The 27,296-nt window shown below is 41.0% G+C and overlaps 2 protein-coding genes across 3 annotated transcripts in view; one reads left to right on the top strand and one right to left on the bottom strand.

Moving 5' to 3' along the window:
• Positions 1 to 216: 216 nt before the first annotated feature.
• Positions 217 to 22,288, bottom strand: SEPTIN2 (septin 2). 2 transcript variants are annotated; one of them, XM_036389006.2, is made up of 13 exons: positions 22,267 to 22,288; positions 19,130 to 19,162; positions 17,884 to 18,004; positions 14,505 to 14,591; positions 13,499 to 13,622; positions 10,086 to 10,220; positions 9,735 to 9,852; positions 8,350 to 8,451; positions 7,915 to 8,060; positions 7,167 to 7,250; positions 4,568 to 4,625; positions 3,189 to 3,301; positions 217 to 2,782 (listed from the first exon to the last, which is right to left on the bottom strand). In XM_036389006.2, exons 2-12 carry the CDS (start codon positions 19,136 to 19,138, stop codon positions 3,197 to 3,199), a joined length of 1,089 nt encoding a protein of 362 aa, XP_036244899.1. In that variant the 5' UTR covers positions 19,139 to 19,162; positions 22,267 to 22,288; the 3' UTR covers positions 217 to 2,782; positions 3,189 to 3,196. The 2 variants fall into 2 exon arrangements, with proteins under 2 accessions (XP_036244899.1, XP_036244898.1); XM_036389005.1 differs by lacking the exon at positions 22,267 to 22,288 and adding an exon at positions 21,451 to 21,526.
• The window catches only part of HDLBP (high density lipoprotein binding protein), a 39,008-nt gene continuing 33,329 nt past the window's right edge, over positions 21,618 to 27,296 (top strand). The window contains 1 exon segment of the mRNA XM_036389004.2: positions 21,618 to 21,721. The gene's annotated coding sequence lies outside the window, so the exon portion shown is untranslated.

The following is a 27,296-nucleotide window of genomic DNA, read 5'->3' as shown; positions in this document are numbered from 1 at the left end:
GAACAGTAATAGCAACCATATGAAATCACAAAATGGATACAAACAAGAGAGATAGCTTCACATGGAAAAATGCCCACCATGGAGCCCAATCCCACCCACTGCCACTTCAACCCTGCCCCAAAAATTAACTCTGTCCTGGCTGGAACAGGACAATATTTCAAACATATCACCACAAATTAACAATGAGTAAAATAAAGAATCATAATAAACACAAAACAGTATTTTAGCATTTTTATTACAGTTTTAGCTAATTGTAGTACATAGATTATAACAGGTTTTTTTACCAAGAACTAGTAACTTTTGCTATCAACTATAAAGCTCTGCAAATTCAAAAGTATTTTTACTCCTAATATAAAAACCATCACAACACAGTAAAAGAAAAAGAACTGTGGCCAGTTCAGCAAGCCACCAAACAGAATTTACCTTTTGTCCCCAAGCCTTCCTGCTACTCATATTTTTCTTTTACCAGCAGCTTTTCTGAGAAAAGTAGTTTTGCTTTTCATGCCTTAGCACAAAACCATCCATTTCAAGACCATCCCAAGAGAAGTGAAGGGGAACTAGACCTTCAGAGACATCAGGCACACAAAGCACAACTGTCCCAAAGACTTGGGAAGAAGCAGTAATTAATTAATTACCTAAAATGCCTAGTGCCATAAACTTGGTTTTTCCCATTAAATGCCAAAACAACATAGAAAAATATTTCTCCTGTTGAATTTTTAGATCAATTACTTTTTTTTTTGCTTAATAATAACATGAAATGCTTTATCCTGAACAAATATTTTAATAGATATGTAAATATTCCAAAGAAATAATTTCACAGATGGTGACCAAACAGCACTAAACAAATGGACAATGTGCTCTTGTTCCCATGTTAAAAATAGAGGGAAAAAAACCCAATATACACAGTGAGAGTGACAAGTACAACCAGGCCCCTGTGCAGACATTTCATATTTCACAGTTTTTCTTCAAGTACAGGCTCATGGTAATAGAAATAAATAAGGTGTTGTGGAGTGTTCTCTGACAGTGCTGCTACATTACTTTGGTCCTACACCTTCTTTTGAAAAAGCAATTCAACAATTTAGAAGCACATGTTTTTCCATCCAAGTTTTATATGCAGAGATTTGACCAAATGGGATTTGACTCTTCTGTGCATACAAAAAGGTTCTCATTTTCACTTTTGTAAAGGTTAGGGAAGGTCAAATGGGTTGTGTCAAAGTTTGTTTGGAAGAGAGAGCTGGAGATCCCCAGCTACAATGCAGGATTTTACTTCACATTTTTAGAAAGATTCAAACATAAAACAGCAGTTTCAGGCAGGTAAAAATTTCAATTGATATTTATATTTAATCTAGCCACTGAAGCACCACTGGAATTATACATTAGCTGTAAAAATTCTATTATTTTTTTCACAGGAACATTAACAAAATTATAAAAGTCACAGCTGCACCTGAGCTCAAAGAGCCAAAAGAAGTTGCAATTCTATCTATTTGTTTATTAGCTGCTCAGATAAGGATGTTTTGTGATAGAACAGATGAAGAAATCTGATTGCTGGCTTTATCAGGAGCAGCAAACAACCCAGGGTGTGTCACTGCTTGTCCTGTCAGCCACCAGCTGGGCACTTGTGTTGATTATTGATTGTTTGCTGCAAACACAACACAAGGAATGATTTGCAGCACAAGCCCAGCCAAGCTAAAAACAGCCTCCTTTGCTACCAGGATTAAAAAAGTGATAAAAGAAAACAGAGTCTCTCCTGAAGTAATACTGCTGACTCCATCCTGGAGCAAGAACTTAAAATACAGTTTGCATTGATCCTGTCAGGAACAGGTCACTTTTAAAAACACAAGTGTGCTAATATATATTTTTACTACATGTAACAGTTTACAATGCCCTAAAAATAGTATGAAAATACTTACTAGGAATTATAGAATTTCTCATCCTTTGGATATAGGAAACATCCATGCATAGAAAACTACTCTTTGGAGTTTACCTCCTTCAACAATAAAATCAGCCTTACTGAAGTTGATTTGGCTACAATAAAGCCAGAAAGTAGAAGCAGTGATTTGTGATGGCCTACAAGAAATGATTCAAAATTAGCTGCAATAGAATAAGAGATTTTAGGAAAACAATAACCCTCAAGGTTAAATCTAAAAGAAATAATGCCTGTCATGTAACATACAGTGTGCCTCTCACAGAGGCATCTCCTCTTCTTTCTTTTGCTAAGACACAAGGCATGCTTGAATTTTCATTTGATATTCTGCAGAGGCCAAGGAAATCCTCTGCTGTGAGCAGAGACAGAGAAAGGGCTGCTGGTCTCACACACACATGTAAACACTGCAATATTTATAAAATTAACCTTGCAGGGGTGCAGCCTTAGTGAGGTGACTGTTACCTGGCACTGAACAAGGTATCACTGGCAGCTGTTTATTTCTAAATGGAATACAAAGTTAAAAGCAGGGAGCTAATAGGGTATATTAAAAAATATTATTATCTACTGCATATCAGGCTAGAAAACTTTCAAAGACTATTTTGTATCCCTAATAGGAAATTAAAAATAACCTCAAGAAAAGAAGGACTAAAGAAAATGGAAGTCAAATGTGTATAATATATAAAAATACCAACTAACTACATGTTATGAAATACATCTCACAAGATGTTACCACAAAACAGTCCCACATTAAACTCCACAGCAAGCTCCAGATCAAATGGAGGCAAGAGGCATCCTTTTGTCCTCCACCACTGCAATCCAGCTCCAGGAGGTCTCCTGTGAGGCAGGGGGTAAAATCATCTACAAACAAGACAGGAAAATACCATTTCAGATCAGCAGTCTTCTCACATTAAGAAACCTGAAAGAACTGCACACATTTTATAAGTCACAAGTAAACAATGACTTCATCATGAGATTAAGAAACCTGGTTAAACTACTTCAAAGACTTCTTCCATAATTCTTACCAGGATATATTTTATTGACTTTCTGGGAAATTTTTATATGTATACACACACACCACCACACTGTTTAGTTTGACTCCAAGCCATCTAACTTTGCAAACAGCAGTTAACCCTTATAAATTAAAATTCAGACTGAAACCTATGGAAACCCATCTCGTTAACATTTTTCCAAAACTTCTTAATACCAAGCACATTAGAGAGCAGCTAAAGGAGAAGCCCTTTAAGAGGCTGTTTGAGCATCTTACCCAAGACTTTACACATGATGCCCATGAACTGCACTGCTGTCACCTTCTCCACTTTGCATCTGCATCTGCATCTGGGCCTGCATTCTTGCAATCATCTCCTGCATGCGACGGAGCTGGAAAAGCAGCACAGAGGAATTCTGCAGCTCAGAACATAATTCTTCACTGTCACCACTCTAATCCTTATTTTTATTAAAGAGGGATCACATATCTGCATTTTCTTTATCTGACAGGTAATGTATTCAGGTTATGGCATCTTCTTTTACTGCTCTTCATCACTGAAGAGGCTAGCATTTACTGACTGAAATAAATAGGCTTTATTATTGTACTGTGGGATGGGATTTTTAAGCATCCCTAAGTGGAAGTCTCTGACTTTACAGGTATAAAAATTATGGTTCTGAAGTACTGAACAAGCATTTACACTGACTAAAGTTTATCAGAAAAAAAAAAAAAAAAGCAGGCTGGTTATGTCCCTCCAAACTACTCCTGTATCTGTCATCCAAAAACAATTGTCAGGATTATTCCCCACCTCCCTTGCTAGGCATGACTAGGTGGAAGAAAGTATTACAGGCAAACCATCCAGTGAGACACAAGCATGACTACACTTGGTTGAATCTCAGTTTTAGAGTACTGCACTTTAGACTAACAGACTATGTTAGAAGTAGCTTTTTAATTGAAATCAACCATCTATGAATCCCATCAACCATGACCTCCTGCTTGTGTGGTAGATTCCCATTCATCCTGCCATCTGTGATCATGTCAGACCCTTTCCCTTCTGTCACCCACTTCTCAACAAGGCTATTAATCTCATCTACCCTAGCACAGGACCTGCTTCAGGTCTCCACTTCAGCCTTTCTGCCCACATTTTGCTTTTCATTGCACTTTTTCTAGTCTTGCCTATCTATAACCTTTATAGGTTAGAGGAACAGGAAAAGCAGCATTAGATCTGTGTATTATAAATTTGTAACAGTGGCAGAATGAGAATTCTGTCTCAATTTTTTATTTCTGGCCGTTTTTACCATCATTCTCTCTTTTGCTGCAGAGCTGAACTGACTTTGTCCCAATCTGCAGCTGTTAACTGCAGAACCCTTATTCCCATGAGGATGTCTCTCCTTGCCCACACAGTGTGTGTTACATCCACTGCTGATCACTAAAATGGAATCATGTTTTACCACATTCCACTTGTCCCAAAAAACCCCTCTCCTCAGCCTCCTCTCGCCTCTTCTCATTCTGCTTTCTTAGTGAACCTTAAATAACCTTATATTGGCATATAACTGCTTTTCCTTTATGAATTACCAAGATCATATAAATGTTTGCTCTAAAGTAGCAACAAAAGAACAAAAATTCTCCCATTACAAAAATATAAAGTTCTGTCATCTTACTTCTGCTTCCTTCTCAAGCAGAATCTGGTCTTTATTCACTTCTTCATCTTCTATTTTCCTAAAATAATATTAATATTGTTAGAAACATAAAATCATTAAGGTTAGAAAAACCTTCTAAGATGGTTGAGTCCAAGCATTAACCCACCACTGTGTTCACCATGTTAAACCATGTCCCCCACTGTTACTGTAATATTTTCTGAAAAATCCCTTTGCCAGGATTCTTCTCTGGGGAAGCTGAAAAGCCTCAAAAAAGAATGAAAACAATAATTATCTGATTGCTTCTCCTGTGTTTGCTGCTTTGGAATGTGGTCTGGAGATTGTTTACCAACAGGTGCATGTTTGATTGGTTTCCTGTAAATTGTTTTTAGTTAATGACCAATCACCATCAGTTGTGTCAGACTCTGAAGAGTCAATCACAAGGTTTCATTATCACTCTTCTTAAACTTTCTGATATATCTTTTCTCTTTTTTTAGAATAGTTTTAGTATAGCATATAATATAGTATAATAGTATAATATAGTATAATACAGTATAATAGTATAATATTATATAGTATAATATAATATAGTAGGATATAGTAGGATATAATATATGATATTATATGATATATGACGTAATGTAATATAATGTAATGTAATATAATCTAATATATAATGTAATATGGGACAATATGGGACAATATGGGACAATAAATATGGGACAATAAATATGGGACAATATGGTATAATAAATATGGTACAATATGGTATAATAAATATGGGACAATATGGGACAATACGGGACAATATGGGACAATATGGGACAATATGGTATAGTGTAATATAGTACAGTATAGTATAGTGTGATGTGATGTAATGTAATATAAGATAATAGTAAATCAGCCTTCTGAGAGCATGGAGTCAGATTCCTCATTTCCCACCTCGTCCTCGAGACCTCACAAACTCAACACCCCAGTGCCACATCCACAAGCAGTTTGAACATTCCCAGGGATGGCAGCTCCACCACTGCCCTTGGGCAGCCTGTGCCAGTGCCCAAACACCCTCTCTGTAAAGAAATTTCCCCTAATATCAATCTAAGGCTCCCTGGTGCAACCTGAGGCTGTTTGCTGTTATTGCATCACTTGTTACTTGGGAGAAGTGACTGCCTCCCTCATACCTGGCTTTATTCAAGATTTCCTACCACTTTGCTAATAGCTTTCTCCTTCTCCATGTCACAACAGGGAGGATCTACTAATGGAGCTAATCAAGCAAGTGCCATCAAACATGTAAAGCAAACAAATTGGTGTTTGTTAAAAAGTTAACAGAGAAACACTTTGTAAAAAAAATCCTGTGTAAATAAAAAAAAATACTGTAAATAAACCCTGTGCAAATAAATACATTGTAAAAAAATCTGCTGTGCCCCAAAACCTCTGAGATCATCAGTGAGGACAGTCAACAAACCCCTACTGTAAGCACTCCTGGTAGCAGAAGTGCAAGCTTGAAATAAATTCACATGAAATTTACCCTCACTTATAGTAAACCTAACTACATTCTAGTACCATTTCAGAAATGGGAAAGCAAATGGGCCACTTAACTAGAAAATATAAAAACATGTTTTAGTTTCACATACCCAACTTAACAGCAACTTGAAATCCTCTAAAAATTGGATGACCTTAGGTCACATTACCTCTAAGGTCTTGGTACAACACCTGTTGGATAAGAGGTGCCAGAACTTGGGAAGTTTGGGGACTTTTACCTTGAATTTCAGAAAGCAGGATTTAAAATCAGGAGAGAAGAGCATTTTATATTGCTTCTAGGCCAATGCTACAGGCAGAAAACTCTAAAAGGAAAACTCCTTTTGCTGTAAACTGACCAGACATGTTACAAAATGTCTGTTAACAGCTTGATGGGGGAACTTTTGCAAAATGCCCCAAAAAGTGCAATTTGGAGCCCCTCTAGTGGCTGTAAGAAGAGATGCAGCTGAAACACCTAAACCAGGAATCGTACAGTTGCCCTCAAGACCTCCCCAGCTCATCTTTACAGCCCCTGCTATTGTATTTAAAAATGGGGTGGATTGCCCAGTTCTCTTTCCAGGAAAGCTGTGCCCTATCCAAGGCAGCTCAAAACACGGCCAACAGTCTGTGACTGCTACTATTTATGTATGTCATGTTTAATAAAGCAAAATTGCAAAAAATTTGATCATCTCTTTTGAAAGGCCCCATCCAAATATTCTGGTTGTTAATTCTGAAAAAAGCCCTGCACTCTTTTTAAGATATCAGCTCTGATCTAATTAGCAGATTTTTTTTAAGACAACATTTATCATAGACATCTGTCCTACTTAGTACCTTCAACATTCCAATCCAACTGTGTTTAAGCCTGCCTCAGATCAAAGCACAGATCTATTCCCACAATTCCCTAACTCCACCACCATCACTTCAGATTTACCAAATATTTTTTGTTACACTCTTTGTAACCTGCTCCATAGAACTTGATGCTGACTGGAGTTACAGAGCTTGCCCTTGTCTACCAAATCTTAAGCAATGCAATGGTAGGTGAGACACAGAGAGAGCAAAATACAAATTCAGAAAAGGAAAAAACAACATGTAACCATGAGATGACAACCTGCTGCCTCGTTTGAGCCTCTCAGAGCGGAAATTCTCATAGTGAAGATCCTGGGTCACCTCCTGAAGGTCCTGCATGTGGGTGCTGGAGGAAGCACAGGAATTAAAAGATAAAACATCCTCGTGTCACATCAGTTTGCTTAAGCAACTCTCACATTCAGCACTGTCTTGGATCAACATGCTCAGCATGCACACCCACTCAGCATACTAATTTAAAACTAATTTCAGTTCAATTGGTGCAATAAGGGACACAGAGAGGTCACCTCAGCCCTGAGACTGCCCTGACAGAAGCTGCACTCCTGGGCGAGGCCTTTGACAAACCTGAGCAGGCAAGACAGAGTAGCAAAGACCAGGAAAAAAAACAACCAGGGGGCTTTTCAGGTCTGCTCCCTTGCAAATGTATCTACTTAGAGATATATTGAAATAGATATATTGAAATCAGCACAACCTGGTTTATGTTCCAGGGGATCTGAGTAGTAATACAACACTACATTGGACAAAATAATCAGCAAAATCATTATTTTCACTGAATCACTGAGTAATTCAGATCAGAGAGCACCTGTGGATCCTGTGTGGTCCAACCTCTGACTAGGCCTAGCTCAGCTAGGTCAAGGCTGCTCATGGCATTCTCCACACAAATTCTCAATGTGTCCAGGGATTACAGAACTGCTGCAAACCCCCAGTGCAGTGCTTGATTATCTTGGTGATTGTTTTCTAAACTACCACTTAATTGGAATGTTCTAACTTACATTAACATGGTCCTCAGCTTCAGGAAGTCATTATGCTCTGGATTCTCCACTTCAACTACACCCCATGGGTAGAGCCGACCTCTGACTTTTTTACCTTTTGCTTCAATGAGTTGATTGGACCCCACTACACAAAATGGAATGCTGGCCTGAAAGCCAAAAGTGAAAAAGTGACTTATAATGAACCAGGACAAACAACTCCAGGAACAACTCTTGTTCTGCTCAGCATTGCATATGGTAATAAGTTCATAATTATTTTAAATTAAAGGTGTAAAATAAATAAAAGGAACTTCTGCCACCATCTTCCAAGCTGGAAGCCTGGGCAGAGACACAGTGACTCGCTCCAGGTTGCACTGCAGGTCCTGTCCTAAAGCCATCTGAGCAGTCTGAAAAAATACAATATATTATCCATGTATATAGCTATTAAACCAGTCACACCTTCAGGAGTCTGGTCTGCTCTTTAAAATCTTCATCCTCATCTGATTCAGCATCAGGCAGGTGATAAATTTTGATGCCATGCTCTTCTATTTCATCCAGAATCTGAGATATGCAATAAAAGAAATTGATATAATGTACATGGAGAATCAGTACTTTTAAATCTTAACATAAAATTACTTAATACACAATTTCTTAAGAAATCTGGATATACCTTATTGATCCAAGTTGCTCAGCAAGCATTTGGTTTTAAATACCATATTTCTTCATGATATTCAACAACTACCTCCCATGGACTTTCATACAAACAATAGTGTTCACAAAACCACCATCCTTTGTGGAAACTGTGCTATGTCAAACTTTTGCAATTTTTTTTGCAATTATAAAGGTGTTGACTCAGAAGTTATACTTGCTTTCTAGAGTTTAACCTCCTTGTTCTCACCTCTGAATTACTACTGGGGGGGTAGGGGTGGGTTAGTTTGAAAAACTGAGATATAGACACTACAAATACTTTTTTCCTCATGATTGACAGTAATGCTATCTGCACCAGGAATCCGTCTACCATAGACCCCAAATTTTGCTCTTTAAGAAAGAATAATCTTTATTTCTGCAGAATTCTAGCACCCTAGACATACCTACTAGAGTATACTATATAAAAAGTTTTTATTTTTATTCCAGATTGGGTGAGATAGCTATAAGGATTTTCAGAATAACTAATAAGAATCATAAAGTTTTCAATGCAAGAGCTAAGACTGGAGCATGCCTTTGACAAGTTAATTCTAACACTTCTTTCTAAACTTCAGAGCTGTTATTAGCTCATGATGTTTTGTTGAATCCCACCTCCTCCCAGCAAATACAGCATCAAGCCCTGCATGACTGGATGTGTTAAAAGGTCTTTCCTCTGGAAGACAGAGCTGGAATACTTTAGAAGGAGTGACATAAGGGAAGAAAAACAACCTCACAATCAGAAACATCTCTGAAAATCCCACTTTTTAGCCACCAGAATTCTGACTGGTTAAAAACCCCAAATATAATATGTACATTCTATATGCAGATACTATCTCAGCTTTGGGACTGATTAAACAGGTAACAGAGCAATTACCATCAGCAAAGGTATTTAAATATTTTTCCAAAGTTTCAAAATTCACTAAATCTAATTGTAAATGTAGCTAGACTGCCATTTTGCAAACAACATTCTAAGGACAATTTCTCATTTAAATACATAACAAAATATTTTACAGGATATCAAACTCCATATTAAGTGATGCTACACTGTGCATGAGATTATATTTTCCTCAGCTAGGACAGAGCAAGGTTAATGAGAATGCCCCTCTCTTCAGCCACCACACTGCCACAACCACATTTCTGCAAGCCACAAAAACACTCACCCTTTTCTTTAGTCTCTCTCGCTCCTTCAGAGAAAGTGTATCAGCTTTTGCAATGACTGGTACAATATTTACTTTGTTGTGTATGGCCTTCATAAACTCAACATCCAGAGGCTTAAGGCTGAAATTAAAATATGGAAAATTTTTATTTATTTTTACTCTAAATTACCAATTTATTTTCACTCTAACATAAATATCTCTCTTTAAACAGAAAGAAAGAAGACAGACAATTAATGTCAGCAGTTATAGCAGTTGCATAAGTAATGGCAACCTGATTCTGAAAACTTAATTCAACAAGCACAAACCAACTCTCTAAAATAAAATAATGTAAAAAAATGACAGAGAAACACCTACCCATGACCAAAAGGTGAAATGAAATAGAAACAGCAATGAACTCGATTATCTATGATATGTCTTCTGTTCAATCCACTCTCATCATGCAGGTATCGCTCAAACTGCTCATCAATGTAAGAGATTATGGTCTTAAAGCTGTAAAACAAACACAGATTTGAGAATCATACAACATAAGGACTCTTTCAAAGGTAATATTAAACCACTAAGATAGCCTGCTGATGAACCAATCTTCTGTTGGACAAAAAATCATTTACTGATTCTATAGAACAGGAAAAATAAAAGAGCACATCTTAAAATTTTATTGGAATTCTAGAATAAAAAAATAAGCATAGCTACTATGTATATTACATTTGAATATAAAGATAATATATACATAACCCAGCCTCAGTTCTACAACAAATTTCTCTTGGGTTAGTGTTTATATCTTGATTAACATTAACCACACATTTCTCAAGGTATTTTAAGGTTCTTGTTGCAAACTGATTTCAAATCATAAATGGTTTGTGTTGGAAGTGACCTTTAAAGATCACCTATTTCCAAGCTACTGTCATGGACACCTTCCATTAGTGCAGGGTTCTCTTGAACACTTTCAGGGATGGGGCAGCCACAGCTGCTCCGGGCAACTGTGCCAGGGCCTCAACACCATCCCTGGAAAAAAGTCTCTGCTACATCCAACCTAAATCTACTTTCAGTTTCAAACCATTGTCCCTTGCTCTGCTGCTGCAGGCCCTGGTATTAACTCTCCTTCCATGTTTCCTGTGAGCCCCTTTGATATATTTCAAGTCCTCAGTAAGGTCTCCCTGGATCTTCTCTTTTTCAGATGGAACCCCAACTCTCCCAGCCTCTCTTTACTGCTGTTTTAGCCCTTGGATCATTCTTGTGGTCCTCCTGTGCACCTGCCCCAACAGGTCCATGTCTGGCACGTGTTAGAGCCCAGAGCTGAATGCAGATCCCACAGGAGTGGGGCAGAACTCCCTCCCTCAGCCTGCTGGCCACACTGCTTTTGACACAGCCTGGGACACTGATGGCTTGCAGGGACTGTTCATATCCAATTGTTTTTATCCACCAGTGTCCTGATTCTGGCCCAGATCTACAGGAGGGGACAACTCCAAAGAGGAGCAACTTATTGCAGTGTGCTGAGCCCTGGCTTTTATTTAGTGGACACTGCTCATGCCTAGAGAGCACCCTCAGGCAAGGAGGAGAAAAGCAGAGCAACAGGCACCATGGCCAATCCAGCTGCAGCTGAACCACTGCCACAACCTGTGCCACAAACAGCTGCCCCTACACTGAAGAAGAAATCCAAGACCACCAAGACCAAATCAGTTTGCTTAGTGAAGGATGAAGAGGAAGCAGCAGGAAGAGGCAGGGCCAGAGATAATCCCCCAATTGCTATCTTGGAGAGCTGCAAGATATGTGAAAAGATTTCAGCTGCCATTTGGGGGAGACCCTGGCAACCTGGCTGCTCTGGTACCAAGACATGGTGGCCCACCATGTGGAACCAGATCATAGGGAAGCCAAGCAACTGGGATCCCTGTCCTGGGCTGTGGGCATTGACAGGGGGATTGGGAAGAGGACAGAAACTCTCAGCTCTGGTGGTGACTTGGTGACAAGGGGATTGGGAAGAGGACAGAAACTCTCAGCTCTGGTGGTGACTTCTGTCAAATGTGAGGGAAAGGCATTGTCCCAAGGATGATCTAATAGTGTGACCAGGCAGGTGGAAGGCCATGGATGAAGGTATGCAGTACCTGAGAGAATTAGCTGTGCTGGAGGCAATCTAAAGGGGTCCAAATAACCATCAGTCCCCTGTAGATCCATATAAGGTCCACTGTACACCATCCATGTGGCAGAAGTTTGTACAGAGCACAGCACTGCTGTGTGTCAACTCACTGGCTTTGTTGTCAATGCAAGAAGGAGAGCAAACAGTGCTTCAGGTGACCCAACTCTGGCAACATCAACATAACTTTTTTTCTCCCCTACCACCCTGCACCTCAGCTGTGGAAAGACTGTCCAAGATTAAGAACAGGTATGAAAAACTAGAGAGGAAATGTTCCATACTCCACCAGTATGGGCCAGTCTCTGCTCTGGGAGCAAACATCCCCATCCTCAAGAGACAGGATGTACACTGTGTGGTAACCTGTGGTTTTACCTACATGGCCACAGAAAAGACATCAGGAAGTGGGATGGAAAACCCACCACTGCCTCAGCAGCAGGGGTGCAGGAGTTGAGAGGAAGTACAACCACCACAGGAAGCTCTTCAAGCATAAATGCAGCTCCAGCTTCCAGTGGGCATGTCCTCAGACAGAATAGAAGGGCTGATGTTACTCCTGAAGTGGAAGGCTTCAGAACACTTGCAGTACATTGATGGCATCATCATGTCAAGAAACATGACAGAGGAAGTTTTTGAGCAAGGGGAGAAGATAATCCAGACCTTCCTGAAGGTTGGTTTTGCCATAAAACAAAGTAAGGTCAAGGGATCTGCTGAGGAAATCTGGATTTTAGAGTAAAATGGCAAAATAGGCATCGTCAGACTCCAGTGGATGTGGTCAATAAAACAGCAGCTCTGTCCCCAGTGAGCAGCAGGAATGAAGCTCAGGCTGTCCCAGGTGCTGTGGGTTTTTGTAAGGTGCATATTCCAGAGTACAGTCAGATTGTAGGGTCTCTCTATCATGTGGCCCAGAAGAATGAATTCAAGTGGGATCCTGAACAACAATAAGCTCTTGAACAAATGAAACAGGAGATTGCTCATGCAGTAGCCCTTGGGCTCACAGGATAGGACATGTGGCCTTGAAGCTGAATTTCACTTCATTGGGAAATTGAATTTCCAAAATTATGGGGAAAGGCAGAGGTTGCCTTGAGCTTCAGGGGTCTGAGAGATGTGGGAAAAGGGATTACCACTGAAAACTGATTTGACCTCAAGATTAGATCTCAATATTTACTATTAAGTAAATTTGTAAAAAGGAAAAAAAAACTAAACAAACAAACATCCAAAAACTAAGTCAATGAAAAGCATTTAAAAATTAGGCACAGAATCTGAGAATGCTCAAGTGAATGTGGACAAGATTTAGGAGTGAGTTTTTGCTTGCACTGAAGAGTAGGTGATTTACTTTCTCAGAGTATTCTTGAGAATCAAGGTCACTGCTCACTTAAAGTTCTTTCAAGCAAAATGGAAGTTAACAGAGAAAAAAAAGTGCAACAAAATTAATTTCAAGTTGTGTCAAAGTTATTGGTGCCTCTTCACATGTATTGGAATTAATCATAACACCAAAACCAAACTTCTACAAAATTAGAAAACCAAAAACCCCACCTCAAATCCAGCATTTCACAGGCACACAGCACACTCCCAGCCTCCAGGAGAGCTAAGCAATCTCAGTGATTCTCCCAGAGGGATGAAGAGATGCTCTGTGGGCACGTACCAGTCGCGGCAGTTGATGGCATCCCCGTACCCCGGGGTATCCACGACCGTCAGCCGCAGCTTCACGCCCCTCTCCTCGATTTCAACCGTGGAGGCCTCGATCTGCACCGTGCGCTCAATCTTGTCTGCAAAACAACAACTGCATCCTGCACACTCCAGTCTGAGAGCACGGCACCCTGAGATAGCTCCAACAGAGAACTGGCAGATTAAACAGCAGAAATATTATTCTATCCATTGCATTCTAAGGCCTGGTAACAAAAAGGCTCAGTACATCAATTCCTTCAGTGTTATTGGAGGACTGAGTATGAGATTTCATACTTTTCTTAAAAATAATCTAGAAATTAAGGCAAAAGGGACTGGGACAAAACCATCAGTAATGGGAGAACAATATAAAATTATATGTAATGGATTTTTTCCTAAGGCTGGAAGTTCTAAGTATCCTCAGCTAACATGATAAAATCATTAAAGCAAGTCATTCAACAGGTAGCAAAAGGAGAAAAATTGCATCTTTTATTTTATTGCCATGTCCTCTTTGCTGAGTTATTGCATACCTTGAATAACAACAAAAATAGGATAAGGAAATGAAGAAGAATAGGAAGAAGTGAAGTTCTCATTCACTAAATATCAATCTAAAGTAAATGAAGTAAGGCAACATAGGCATACATATGCAAAAATATGCAAACATATGCAAAAATAAGGCATAAACAATTCATATGTTTACAATTGCAACAGATTAAAAACGAAATAAATTCTCTGTTTTAGTTGATTGTTTCTCTTACTGTGACACAAAGACTGTTTTTAAGCAAAAGAAGGGATCAAATTTCTAGGTGTTCATATGAATACACCCAAGGACTAAATAACAAAGACCTGACAGACATCCTGGGTGCAGAGGAAAATGGATTTATCACACAGTTCAAGTGTCAAGAAATGAATTAGAAACTACTGGAGCTAGAAATCACAGATAAATGCATTCAACTCCAAAAACCATTGAGCAAAGATGTATTTACCAGCAGCTCCTGGGATTATCCTTTCTGGGTAGAGATCTGTCAGGAAGAGGCTGTTTATTAATGTAGATTTTCCTAATCCAGATTCACCTGTGATTCAATATAAAGATAAATTCAACATATTTACATAAATAATTTCAAGAATATCTGACAGTATTATCTGACTATAGATTTTTTCATATTGCTTTCAAAGTAAGAATTTACATATTTTTAATTTTGGATTAGCCAAGTTCACACAAAAAGGTTGAAAAGCAATTTTTACATCTTGCCTTTGTAATTCACTTTCCCAGAGCTCTCACTGATGATCTGTAATTAATGCTGCTAATCAAGTGGAGTTGTGACCCATTTAGATTTAAGATTTTCCATTTCATGTCTCCTGATTTTTTAAGACAAGCTTTTCTGTTATCAGTCCAGAATGTGAAATATCATAAGCAGTCTGAAGTTATATCCTGTCAAGGCTTTATCATCAATTTAAGCAATGAAAAATGCATTGCTGAACTTTTGTACAGCCAGGCAACATAAAGTGGATTTATTTCTGTTTTTTAAGTCAATATGGCACACAAGAACTCAAAGCAAGAGGAATATGGCCACTGAGCAATTTTTTGATACTGATGAACTTGGGGATTACCAAATTGTACCATAAGTATATTTTTGTTCTAGAGATACTGATGGTCATGAGGAAAATTTAGACTCATTAAAGATCAAGATTTTAATCAGAACAAATGTTTATAGCATAAAAAAGAGTAGCAACTTGAAATGTTCCATACTTGAGTTCACTGAAGAGATCTTTTTCTAGAGTTTTAGTTTTATTTCAGGTGTTGATAGCATTAAATTTAAAAAAATGTTAAAAAATGATGGGCCACAGAATCTCTGAGTAACACTGCAATATGAATCTGACAAAAATATCTGAACAACAGAAAAAAAAAGACAGAAATTGGTTTGAAATTAAAGAAGAGTTGCCAGTTTTTAATGTCTTACAGAATGCAGCTTTGAAGATCAGATTGTGCCAGTCCAGCCTGCACCAGTGAGGGTGACAGGCACCCAGAGTAACTCAACAGTCACATGGAATCATTTCAGCAAAATCAGAAAAGTCTGATTTCACCCAATGCCACGTTCCACTGTCTCAGTAAGGGTAAATATTACACATGAACCAAATCAGTTTTCATAGTCCCTCTCAATGATTATATTGGCTGCAGTGGTTTAGTGACTCTTAAGTGAAAAAAATGTTTAGATGAAGTCATAGCTTAATAATGAGAAGGAACAGAAAAATAAACACAAGTGACTGGGATTTCTTTGGGAGCAACACAGCCAAGCAGCCAAATTCTTATAAACTCCAGCTCATATTTTCAGATACCACAGTAAACAATAGCAGGGGAAAAAAAAAAACATAACCAAAAGCTGTGTAAAAAAGCAAAATCATTAATTAGGATTCTCTCAGCTCAGGAAGCTTTTAAAGTATTATCCTGCTCAGAAATGAAGGAGGATGGCAACTTAATGAAAAATGATAGTTCAAAACAGGCCCTGTGACACAGCCCACAAGAGAACATCCTTAAACTCCATGCATATTTGAAGAGAAAGCATTCACATTCCAAACTGCTGAAATAATCAGCAATTTAAAGCACAGTTTATTTTATCTTACATCAGCTGCCTCCCTCTGCTAGTGTATCTTAAAATACCACTCCAAATTTTCAATGAAATCATTTTTTTCCAAGTCCTCTTCCCTTAGTTTTCATTTATCCCTTAAAATACTGTCAGGCAACAACAGCAAAGTTCCACTTCACTCCAGCATGGGTGGATTAATTCTCTTTCTGTTACTCTTACACCATATCATTTCCCCTCTATTTCTATTTTACAAGAGACAAGAAACAACTGTTGGTCTATATAATTTTACATTGCTCTCTTCCAGAACTGTTTCATGTGGCAGAATTTGCAATTAGAATTCAAAGAGATCTGGAAGTTTAGTTTAGTTACAGCAGACAAAGCAGATCTTTTCTTTCTCAAAACTGTTCATACTTGTAAGATCACTGAACAGTAACTTCTGAAGAGTTAGAGGAGACAGAATAATTTGAAGCAGCTACTTAGAGCTTGGTTTTACTCTTAGATTTTATGAGCTATTCTTTATGGCATCATGCAAATCACATACAGCAAAAAATACAATAAAATTCTAGGAAGGCAAAGATGAGGGCAAACTGTACAGCACTGAAGAACAAAATACAGAAGTAGGACAAAAGCAGTGCTAGGGCTGTCATTTGGCAAAACTAATGAAAGGTTTGAGGACAGACTCTCCCTGTAACTACTGAAATCCAAAACCATTAAGAAGTTCAACACCTCCTATCATCATCACTATCTCACCTCTCCTGCTCATTCCCACTGTGATCTCTCTTAGGCAAATCTAGCACATTAATGGGATTTATTTCTTGTGCTGCCAGGTAATGAAGAGCCTAATTCTATTAGGGTACTTTTTGTGAAAGCCTGTTTAAAAGCAAGAATTACAGAGTTCAAACACCAAAACTCACAAGTTATGGCTCACAAACAGAAAGACAGAGAAGATACCCAAGCCTGATTTGGGAATCTATTTAATTTTCAAGAATAGCAACCAATTTCTCAAAGGCTCAAGGTATTTCTGCAGACAGCAGATTTTTTACCTACACAGAGTCCCAATGAATTATCACATAGAATAACACTTCAGGTCACAACTGCTAACATAAAACCATGATCAAAGTAAAAGTAACAGCTCACATCAAAACCAAATGGTTCCATTCTCAGTCCTTCTCCCTCTTTTACAAGAGTATTTGGAAGGGTTGAAAAGACTAGAGTTCAGATTGTTTTGAACTCAAGAAGCAGAAACAACATTTGAAATAGAATGAGTCTCTAAATCAAAACACACAAATGAACTAAGACAGTATTCAAATGCAAAACCAGTTTTAAACTACATTTTAAATGGAGTGCTGGAATCCTGTAAGACAGGGGAGAGGGAAGGGAAGGGAAGGGAAGGGAAGGGAAGGGAAGGGAAGGGAAGGGAAGGGAAGGGAAGGGAAGGGAAGGGAAGGGAAGGGAAGGGAAGGGAAGGGAAGGAAGGGAAGGGAAGGGAAGGGAAGGGAAGGGAGGGGAAGGGAGGGGAAGGGAAGGGAAGGAGGATTGCTGGAGTGCACAATAAAATTTATTCACTCACAAACCTATTAATGTATTCAAGCATGATTTCAATGTGGTAAACAACTGCTGCAAGAATCAACAAAATACAAAAGAAAGCTAAATGCAACAGGAAAGGAAAGTTTCTGATGCAAGCTGAAGCCTTAGAACAGTGCAAGTAACATTTGTTTAAACTTCAAATTCCCTGTGAGCAAGTACTAATTGTGAGAAAAACTATAAAATTGCTCCTTACCAACCACCATCAGAGTAAATTCAAACCCCTTTTTCACAGACTTTCGGTGAACCTGATTGGGAAGGTTTGCAAATCCAACATAGCCAGGAGTTTCTGGATTGGTAAATTGAGCAGGCTGTTGCTAAAAATGAAATAAAATAAGACTAAAATAAGACTTAAAAAATAAAATAAGATTACAATAAGCAAGCACTCAAGACTTAGTAGTTTGTAGAACTGCTTTCCTCACTTAAGTCAAAAGGTTTGAAGCTATGTGACAGAGAGGAAACTACTCAGAGGTTCCTACTACTCAAGAGTTTCACAAAGAAGGGCAGAACAACTACATTGACCTAGGGCTTAAGAAACAAAGCTTCAGTTGTCCAGATATCCAGCTAAGATCACTTTAAGTAAAACAGAAACAAAATCCCAAACAATTCTTTATCTAAGTATGACAAAGTATGAATTGTGGGCATTAATCACTTTTTGAACAGTCTTCACACACAGTTAAAATAAAATCGTTTTCTATGGACTTGAAGAAAAAGATGAGCATTCCTGATCCTTTTTTAGCACATCCAAAGGAAAACCCTGAGCAAGTTGTGCAGTGAAAGCCATCTGCTGGAAGTGCTCTTCAGAGAGCTCTCTTCAAGTGTGGGGAAGGGGAATTTACACAAGAGAATGCTCACTGCTATAGACATGGCAGGGAAATCTTTCCATCTCTTAGTTCCCTCTTCAAACACATCACTCAAGCAGCCTTTATCACTCATTTCTTTCCAATAAACCAACATGGGTGTTTTACCCATCATAGCAAATGCTGGGGGCCAAGAATTAGATGAATCCAGCATGACAATAATATTTTAGGTTATAATATTTGAAATCAAGAGTTTTATTGGAAAACCAGTTGATTCTATTAGTAAAGAAAGAAATTAAAACTAAACCACCATTTTCTTAAATGATGCCTGCTCAAAACAAAATTGCAGAAAGGCAGTTTCAGTGAAGAGGCACCAGGGAGGTTTTATACAACTCTGACCAAAATGAAATCCTTCCAAGAGTATTAGTTAACTGCAGAGATTTATACTTGCATGAAAACTACTTTAATCTATGTCTTACATCACTCATCTTTCAATATTGTGTCTCAGTAGGCAGTAGATTTTGAATACCCTTCATCATCAAACAGATGCAAGTTGCACAATTTGTCATTGAAGATTAATATTTAAAAACCAAAAAATGTATTTCCCATTGTTACATTAGAAGACAGAAATGTTATTCTTACCTTGGACATTTTTAGGCAAGGACAGGAAAAAATCTGAAAAAAATAATAATGTTTTTCAGCTTATTAAAAATTGTATGAGGAAAAAACTCCCCTACAAACCAGTGTAATATCTGCTGTTGCACACTAAATTGAAAAAGGAGCATCCCTGACTGGATGCCCAGACTCTGAAACAGTGTCAACTTCTTCACAGAGCACAAGTATTTGACTCTTCTGTACTAACAAGGGGCAGAATTTTCAGCTACCATTGCTCCTATAAATGCAGTCACACAAGAAATTCAAGCAACATCAATGTGGGGTGCTGAAGGCAGCAGATGTGTGACAAACCATTCTGAAGCCCTCAAAGTCCACATCCTTTCTGGAAACTCACCAAACCAAACTTGCTTAAAAACACCTTGCTCTTTAGAGAAAACAGTTTCTTCAAAGCAAAAAAAAACCACCCTAACTCATGTATTATTTTTCTTTTCAAGCCTCTTTCTCCTCGACATTTCCATCCACGCTTGAGTGTTTTGTAAAGAGCTCACAGCTTCAAAATGAAACTTTTTCTCTTCCTCTTTTATCTAGATGCTTGCAAACTCAGTCATTCCACCTCCTGTTTACCAATATAAAATTTTCATAGGTAGCTGCATGTGAAAGATGAAACAGGCACAAAAAAATGTTTAAAGATTTCTTATCTAACACTTCTGTACAAAGAGTCTCTTAACCAAGACTCACCAACCACTAACTTGCATGATTTCAGGAGATCATGTGATTTACTGTGGCAACATAAAAATGCCTGCATATGCTGCATCTGCAAGTGATAAAGAGGTCAATTCCCCTTTCCAGTCCCTCCCTTGGCTCACACTCTTACCACAAGGTATCAGTTCCCACTCCCAAAGCCCTCAGCCACCTCTTACCTAGCTCACTCACACTTTATTTCCATGGATTTGAAGTTATCACTACCTGATTCTTTCCATCCTCCAAGGAGATATTGTCAGCAAGCTCACCTTTGTGTGAAATTACACAAAACTGCTTCAGTTTGCAGCAGCCTTCAGTCTGTTCCTCCCAGCAAAGAGACATCTTGGAATCAAAACAAACTGCCCAGCGTTAGACAGCAGAAGCCCAGCTTTTTGTTTCAGGCACAAGGTAAAGTTGTTTCAGTGTGGGGATGATTTCCAGGATTTTCTTCTCAAAGCTACCATATAGGTGTGTATGTTTACACGATTTTAACCTCATTTGGGTTTGATGGGAGTTACAGACTGAAAATGTTAAACACTGAAGCAATTTGGTGTCCTTTCTCATGAAGCCAATTTTGCTGAGAAAAATCCGGCACTCTGATTACTGACACAAAATAAAAACTGGATAGCATGGTTCTCAAGTGAAATTGCAAGATAAAAATAAAATCTAGTGTCTGTAACATCTGTATTTCAGTCCACAAACCAGTCTATGAGCTATAATGTATGCAGCTAGTGAAGAACTTATCCATGAGCCTGTTATCATGTAAGATTGCTCTGATAGCAACTCTTCCTTCCAAGAGTGTTTCCTGCCCACTGATGTCATTGATTCCTGCTTAAGCATTCTCCAAGAGAGGTTTTCAATGCCAAACAAAACCAGATCCTGCTGGAACACAGAGGAACATTCTTTTAATTTGTGAGACTTGTCTATCACCCAACTATTTCTCAGAGGCGGGCTAAGAGCAGAGGAAAGTTTCTCACAGCTACTGAGGAAACGAAGCAGCGAGCAGAGTTCTGCAGACGGCTACAGCTACATTATATTTTAACATAGAGAACAAGCACAGAAACTTTTCACGAATGTTTCCCACAGCGTTCCCGCCAGGTCTGAGCGCTCCCACACAGGCGGGAGCACACCCGAGCCCGAAGGCCAAGGCCCGCAAACCCGAGCCAAGGGCATCGCACCGGGGGCTTGGGGCTGAGGTCGGGGTTCGGGTGCCTCGAAGCAGCCCAGACTTTCCTCGGGAGCTGGTCGGACATGTTCCTCACCCTCCGGTCTCTACAGCGAAGCTGGAGTTTTCTACGAGAGCACGTTCAGAAGCGAGTGCCTTGCCCGCCGTGGGAGGGGCCCCGGCCCGGGGGTCCCATGGCGGCCACACGAGCACCAGGTCCCGCGCTGGGAGGGCGGTGAGGGCGCCTCACACCTCCCGGGCACCGCATCGCGCATCGTCCCGCTCCCTCCGCACCAGCATCACCCCACCTCAACCAAACCCCTCAGGTTCGGGGGTCCGTCTGGAAAAGGACAGACCCCTTCCCAGCGCTGCTGCCCGCCGTGTCCCCCTCACGCCCGCTGGGACCCCGCGCTCCCGGGGCGGGGCAGGGCCCCTCCCTCACCTCAGCGCCTCCCGCAGCCGCCGGCCCCGAGCTCCGCTCCCGCGCGCGCACGGCCGGCCGAGGGGGCGGGGCCGCCCCGCCTTAGGCCCCGCCCCCCGGGCGGTGCAGGGCCCCGCGCGCACGCGCGCGCCCCGTCCCCATAGCAACCCGCTGGGAGGGGGCGGGGCCGCCCGCATGTTGTAGGTCACGCACATCCCCTCTGCTGTACCAAGATGGCGGTCGGGCCGTCGGCCTCGTACCCAGCATAGGCTTCGCTGCGGGCCGACTAGAGGTAACGCCGGGCCCGGCGCGGGAGGGCGGGGGCGGGAGCGCCTCCGGTGAGCGGGAGGAAGGCGCGGGCCCGGCGCCGCGGCCGGGCTCCTTCCTTTGCCTGCAGCAAGATGGCGGCAGCGGCGAGAAGGGCGGCGGGCGGGATGTGCACGGAGCGCCCGGCCCCGCTCTATGGTCGCGGCCGCTGCCATTGGCGCAGCGCGGGCCACGTGCCGCCCGCGCACCCCGCACCGAGCCGGGGTCCCGCTCCGCCGCCCCGGGGCTCCGCTCCGCCGGCAGCGCCGCCGGGCCGCCCGCGAGCGGACAAAAGCCGTGAGTCACGTCCCGCTTCCTTCCCCTGCGGCGCACCGGCCGGGGCTGCGCCCGCGCCGCGCTGAGGGGATGCGGCTGAGGGAGCGGTCACTGCTCCCCCCCCCGCCTTCGACCTGCCCTGTGCCCCCGGGCCCGCACGGCTGCGGGCTCCCCAAGGGCAGCGGTCTCCATTCCCAGCGCTCCCCAAGCTGAGGATGCGCCGCAGGCCGCGGTGGGGGAGGGTTGTGGCCTCACCTGTGACACTGCAGGTAGCGTCAGCCGCCTCTGGGCATGATAGCAGCGGGAATTCAGCTTCTGCTGACCTGCTCTCTATGCCTGCAGTGTGGTTTTATTTCGGGTTATTTATAGACCGGGATGATCCAGCAGCCCTGAAGAGGGTTAAGCACCGGGGCACTGATGATTCTTGAGCTATAGCTGAAATGGCACATGATAAATAGCATTTCCCATGATGGCTTTCCCCAGCAGTAGGGGAGGTTTCATAACTGGGAGGCATAATTTCTTCCAGTGAGAGACAAGAAGCAGGAGAGGAGGTTGTGCTGGGAGTATTGGTAATCTAGAGATCAGTTAACTTGTAAGATGAGGCAAGAGCTTTGAATTCACTAAATTTAAAATTCAAAACATTCTCAGTTCTGTGCTTGTGAAGTTAAGATTAGTGACATTCAGTCCCAAGGTGTTTGAAAGAGTAATTTCTCGTCTTAGCCTGTTGTGTAATGGCAGAGAAAAAAAACTGCACACTCATATGTGCTGCATTGCTTTATCACATCTCTGTTCAGTAAGGTAGGTGAAGAATCTGTCTGGTGATTTAGTCTCCATTTTTCCTACTGGTTCTATTCTGACAACTGTCTTCAGTTAGATGACGACAAATAGCAGATTTATGTTGGGTTTTTTTTCCCCCAAACCTGAATTGAAAGTGGTGTTTCATGTATTATTTCATATGTGGGCTGGACATCCCTCTCTGTGCTAAAGGAACATAAATCAGAGGTGAAGCAGGAAGGGAAGCAATAACCTGATGGGTGGCTGTGTATCTGCTAAAGCTCTGTCTCTCTAACCCTTTGCCTGTTTAGATTCAATCTGTTAAAAAAATAACACAGTATTCCTATTTGTACATGGATTTTCATAAAGCATGGCCCACATCATAGGCAGAGCCATCCACAGCAAAACCACACAGCCTTTTTCATAAAGGTCCACAGTATAGTTTTACAAGGATCAGAATGACAGGCACAGGAAGAGCTCTCACTAGATATGAAACAGTAACTGGTGGTATGTGACTGCAGGGTGGCAGAGGCAGTGTCACCAGCCAGCCTGAGCTTTGCCACCACTGCTGCAAAGTGAGTGCAGATCATTCTCAAAGGACAGTTTTCCAAGTACCTTGTATAAGAAGCAGTTAAAGATTGCTCCAGGTTTGTTCTGTGTAGCTCATTCTGCTGTGTCCACAGCTGGTAGTGTGATACACACTCCTGTCTCCTCCTTTGTTGCAAGTTAAGCTGATTTTTTTCTGTTGGCTTCTTTTTCGTCTCTCCCCCAGTTTTGCCTGATAGGGTGAAAAAATTGACATTTCTTCTTATGATTTTGAAGGTTATTATGGTCCCTACTTTTTCATTAGTCTCACTTACCTAGACTGGGATGAGGAGGGAGGTTTCCCCTTGAACTAGAATTGGATCATAATGTTGTTGTTGCTTGTTGCACAGCTTAATGGCAACAATAGTAACTTGATTTTGGTAGGTTGGGGTGGTTATTCTTAGTGGAGTAGCTGGTCTTTTCCCATTTAACATTAGGCTACCTCTGAAGATAATATGGTCTGTTAGAAGAGAGCCTTGTAACCTTGGGCTTTCCATAGCTGTTATCTGGGTGGGAGCCATCCCAGACAAGGCAAACTGTGCAGTTGGCACCTTTTTGATGAAAATTGGGATGTCTCACTGGTTACAGTATTTCAGGTGATACTGCCTTTTCCAAAGCATACTATTCTCTCTATATATAGAAGCTTGTTAAGCTGGTACAAATGCACTTAGGATTGTGCTGCTGGGAAAATTTGGGTAATTCCTCCAGTCACTACTCCAATCAGATGGTCAGAGTAGTCAGCAGTGGCACTGGGACCAGTCCAGAGCATTCAAACTGAATGCAGGTGTGTGGTTAGAATCACAGGATCATTTAGGGTGGAAAAGATCTCCAACATCATCAAGTCCAACTCTTCCCCAGCACTGACCCATTCCCACATCCATACATCTCAAACACTTCCAGGGATGGTGGCTGATGATGCTTCCCAATATCCAATCTAAACCCTCCCTTGTGAATGAATGGTTCTCTTGCCATAACTGGGAGGGTTTTGTTAATTACAATGGTGGGTTTGTGGAGAGTATCACATTTATGTGAAAATGTTTCTCTTTGAAAAAAAGTCACTCAACAATGGTTCCATTTTGGTTTGTATTCAAGAATTCTACAGAAGGAAATCCTCAGGCCTGTATTGTGCACAGCTTATAAAATAAACCTCAGAGTGAAATAATGAGACTGACAAGTGTTCCCATGGGTGTTTGGAACCCTTAGGGGAATGTTGTTACAGTCTTGACAAAGATACTCAGAATAGGGGTGGCTTCCCCATCCCTGGAAATGTTTAAGGCCAGGTTGGACAGGACTTGGAGCAAGCTGGCCTAGTGGAAGGTTCCCTTCCATGACATGGGGTGGAATTGGATGGTGGTCAAGGTTCCTTCCAACCCAAACCAGTCTGGGATTCTGGGCACCACTGAAGAAGTTGCAACAGGGTTTTTAAGGCAGGCTGAGGAAGGTGTGTTCAGCCAGGAGGTAACAAGTCTGACTTGTCCAGGAGCATGGTGCTGAGAGGCCCAGGGCCTGCAGAACTCCTGCAGTGTGTGTCTGTGCAGAAATTAAGTAGGTGTTATTGCATTAAAATATGAAAACAGATCAAGAAGAGACAGGAAAATAAAACCCAGCTGCAGGATTAAGTCTCTGTTCCTCTTCCTAATTACCCTACCTTTGAAAGCAGAATGCTATTGTGTAGCTTGTTGGGCTTTCTCATGTTTTTTTAATTTTACTTATTGTTTTTTCTAGGCCTTTGGTCTAGAAGCTATTCCTGCAGGGTCTGTGGTGTTTATTGTGGCTGTGAGACTGCATTTGGAGTGGAAGGTAGAGCCTTGGTCAGTAGGGCCTCTTGGGGAAGGGATTGCAGAGGACTCAGGACACTGGAGGTGGGCTCTGGCCTCCAGGTGTTCATGCTAGACTGGTGAGTAAGTCAACAATCCAGGGCTTGTTTCAAGAGCTCTTTCCATTTTAGAAACTCCTAGCTTTAGAAGAAGAATTTTGGGGTACTAGCTTATCCTGGATGTGGAATTAGACCTGAGAAATTTGCATTTATATTTATATTTGTATTTATTTGCCCTTTAGCTTTAAAAGAAAGCAGATTTTTAGGATATAAACAGTCTATTAAAATCTTGTGATTTGCATTCTCATCTTAAATGATAAGTCCTGAATGCCTAATGACTTAAGTGATCTTTTTCCACATCTTCCTTCTGTGCACTCATGGTGTGACTTCAGTGGGAGGAAATCACAAAGTCAGGCTGGAAAAAGATGTATCAATAAATGGGGAGGAAAATTTCCAACCAAAGCAAGGGGAAAAACTGAGTTGCTAAAGGATTTATGTGTTTAAGGTTTTAATTGCAACAAGGAGGAGTAATCAGGCTGTGATTAGTGTTCTGAGTTTGTTTCATAGAAAAGGTGTGTTAAAGCTGAAATACTTAATTTGTCCTTCATTTAGGTGATGATCTGTGGTGTTTCTACCTACACAAGCTCTGATATTTTCCCAGCAGTTTTGCAGAAGTACAGGAACCACTTGTGGCAGCTGCCATATAATGCAGATACTTTGATCCTGCTGCTGGACTTCACTTGTCTCTCACAGCTGATTCTGTGCTGTTGAATCTTGCATCTGGTAGATCTCTCAAGCCTCAGTGATACCTACTAATATTTTACAACTTCTTTCTGGATATATTAGCATGTGAGTAGCTAAAGTACACGTAAGCACTCCTTGGGTGCAGAGGGCTGACCTTGGCCACAGCTGCCTGCCCTGGGGGAGCTGGCTGTGTTGCTGAGGCACAAGGGAAGCAGGGCTTGGAGCAAGGAGGCACAAAAAGAGGCACTTGCAAAGCAGCAGGCAGAAAAAAAAATCAGGGAGAAACCTGAGAGAAAAGTTAACCACAAAAGGCTCATCTAGAGGAAGTCATAATGAGTTTAACTTCAGTGGAAAAACAGCACTAGAAGAAGGGAAGGGATTGGTTCAGTAGCTGCAAGACACAGAGAAATGGTGACTCACAGGAAAAGTTTTGCCTTTGAGGAGATTGAATAGCACAGGCATATTTATGCGACCTCCCTTAAATGATGTTGTTTAATTTAATTGCAAAATAAAATGGATTTACTTGTTGACACAGAATGGAAGTAGTACCAGATTCTCTTACACCCCACAGCAGTGTCTGGAGCTGTTTTCCAGCAACAGTTTTGCTGTTTTACTGACAATTTTTCAGTGATGAGAGAACCACTTGGGAGAAGTTTGTGGATGGAAAAGATAGATTTATTTAGCATTGATGAAAGAAAAGAGACACACCCATCCCTCCCCCCTGAATAAAAGACCCCAACAACAAAACAAACTCAAATATGGAAACAAAACAAAACCAAGAAACAGAATTCTATAAGGAACTTGCTTATAAATGTGCGTCAGTGTCATTCTGGTAAAAGTATCCACACATATATAACTTATGTGTATGCTACATCTTTCACCTGCAAGAGAAATACCTGTGCAGGAAAGTTTCTGGGAGTCCTCACATCATGGTAATTGATACCTGTGTGCTGGGAATTCAGCAACATCCCAGCAAATAACTGGAATTTAAGGGGAAAGACTTGGAACCCTGTTGTGTTATGACTACTGCAATCCTGTTTGGAGGAGGCAGGACCCAGCCCTCTGTCTGTGTTATTGAATTGATAGCTGCTTGTTGAGATCTCTCTCAAAGGAAGGTTACTGGTATCATATCTCCCAGTAAATACCATGAGGCAGGTATAGCTGACTGTCACAAAGGTAACCTCTGGCATGTTTTTCATCAGGGATTGGATAACAAATAATCTTCTTACATCATTCAGATTGCAGGCTTGGTTCCAGCTATTGGCACACAGCATGGGCATCACTCCCCTGCCTCTTTTCCCCACCCATGCTGGTTTTGGTTGACTGGTATTTCAATGGTTTTACAGCAGGTTGCTGTAAAAATCTG

The sequence above is a fragment of the Molothrus ater genome, chromosome 10 (genome assembly GCF_012460135.2).
Source record: "Molothrus ater isolate BHLD 08-10-18 breed brown headed cowbird chromosome 10, BPBGC_Mater_1.1, whole genome shotgun sequence".
In the NCBI taxonomy this organism is placed as follows: domain Eukaryota; kingdom Metazoa; phylum Chordata; class Aves; order Passeriformes; family Icteridae; genus Molothrus; species Molothrus ater.
The sequence above is the reverse complement of the archived record's forward strand: the minus strand, read 5'-3'. Positions and strand labels throughout refer to the sequence as shown.

Coding starts and splice junctions, on each gene's coding strand:
- SEPTIN2 (XM_036389006.2), bottom strand. Junction 13,623..14,504: donor GATAATCCCAGGAGCTGCTG/GTAAATACATCT, acceptor GTTGTTTTGCAG/ACAAGATTGAGCGCACGGTG. Junction 4,626..7,166: donor AGGCTCAAACGAGGCAGCAG/GTTGTCATCTCA, acceptor ATATTATTTTAG/GAAAATAGAAGATGAAGAAG.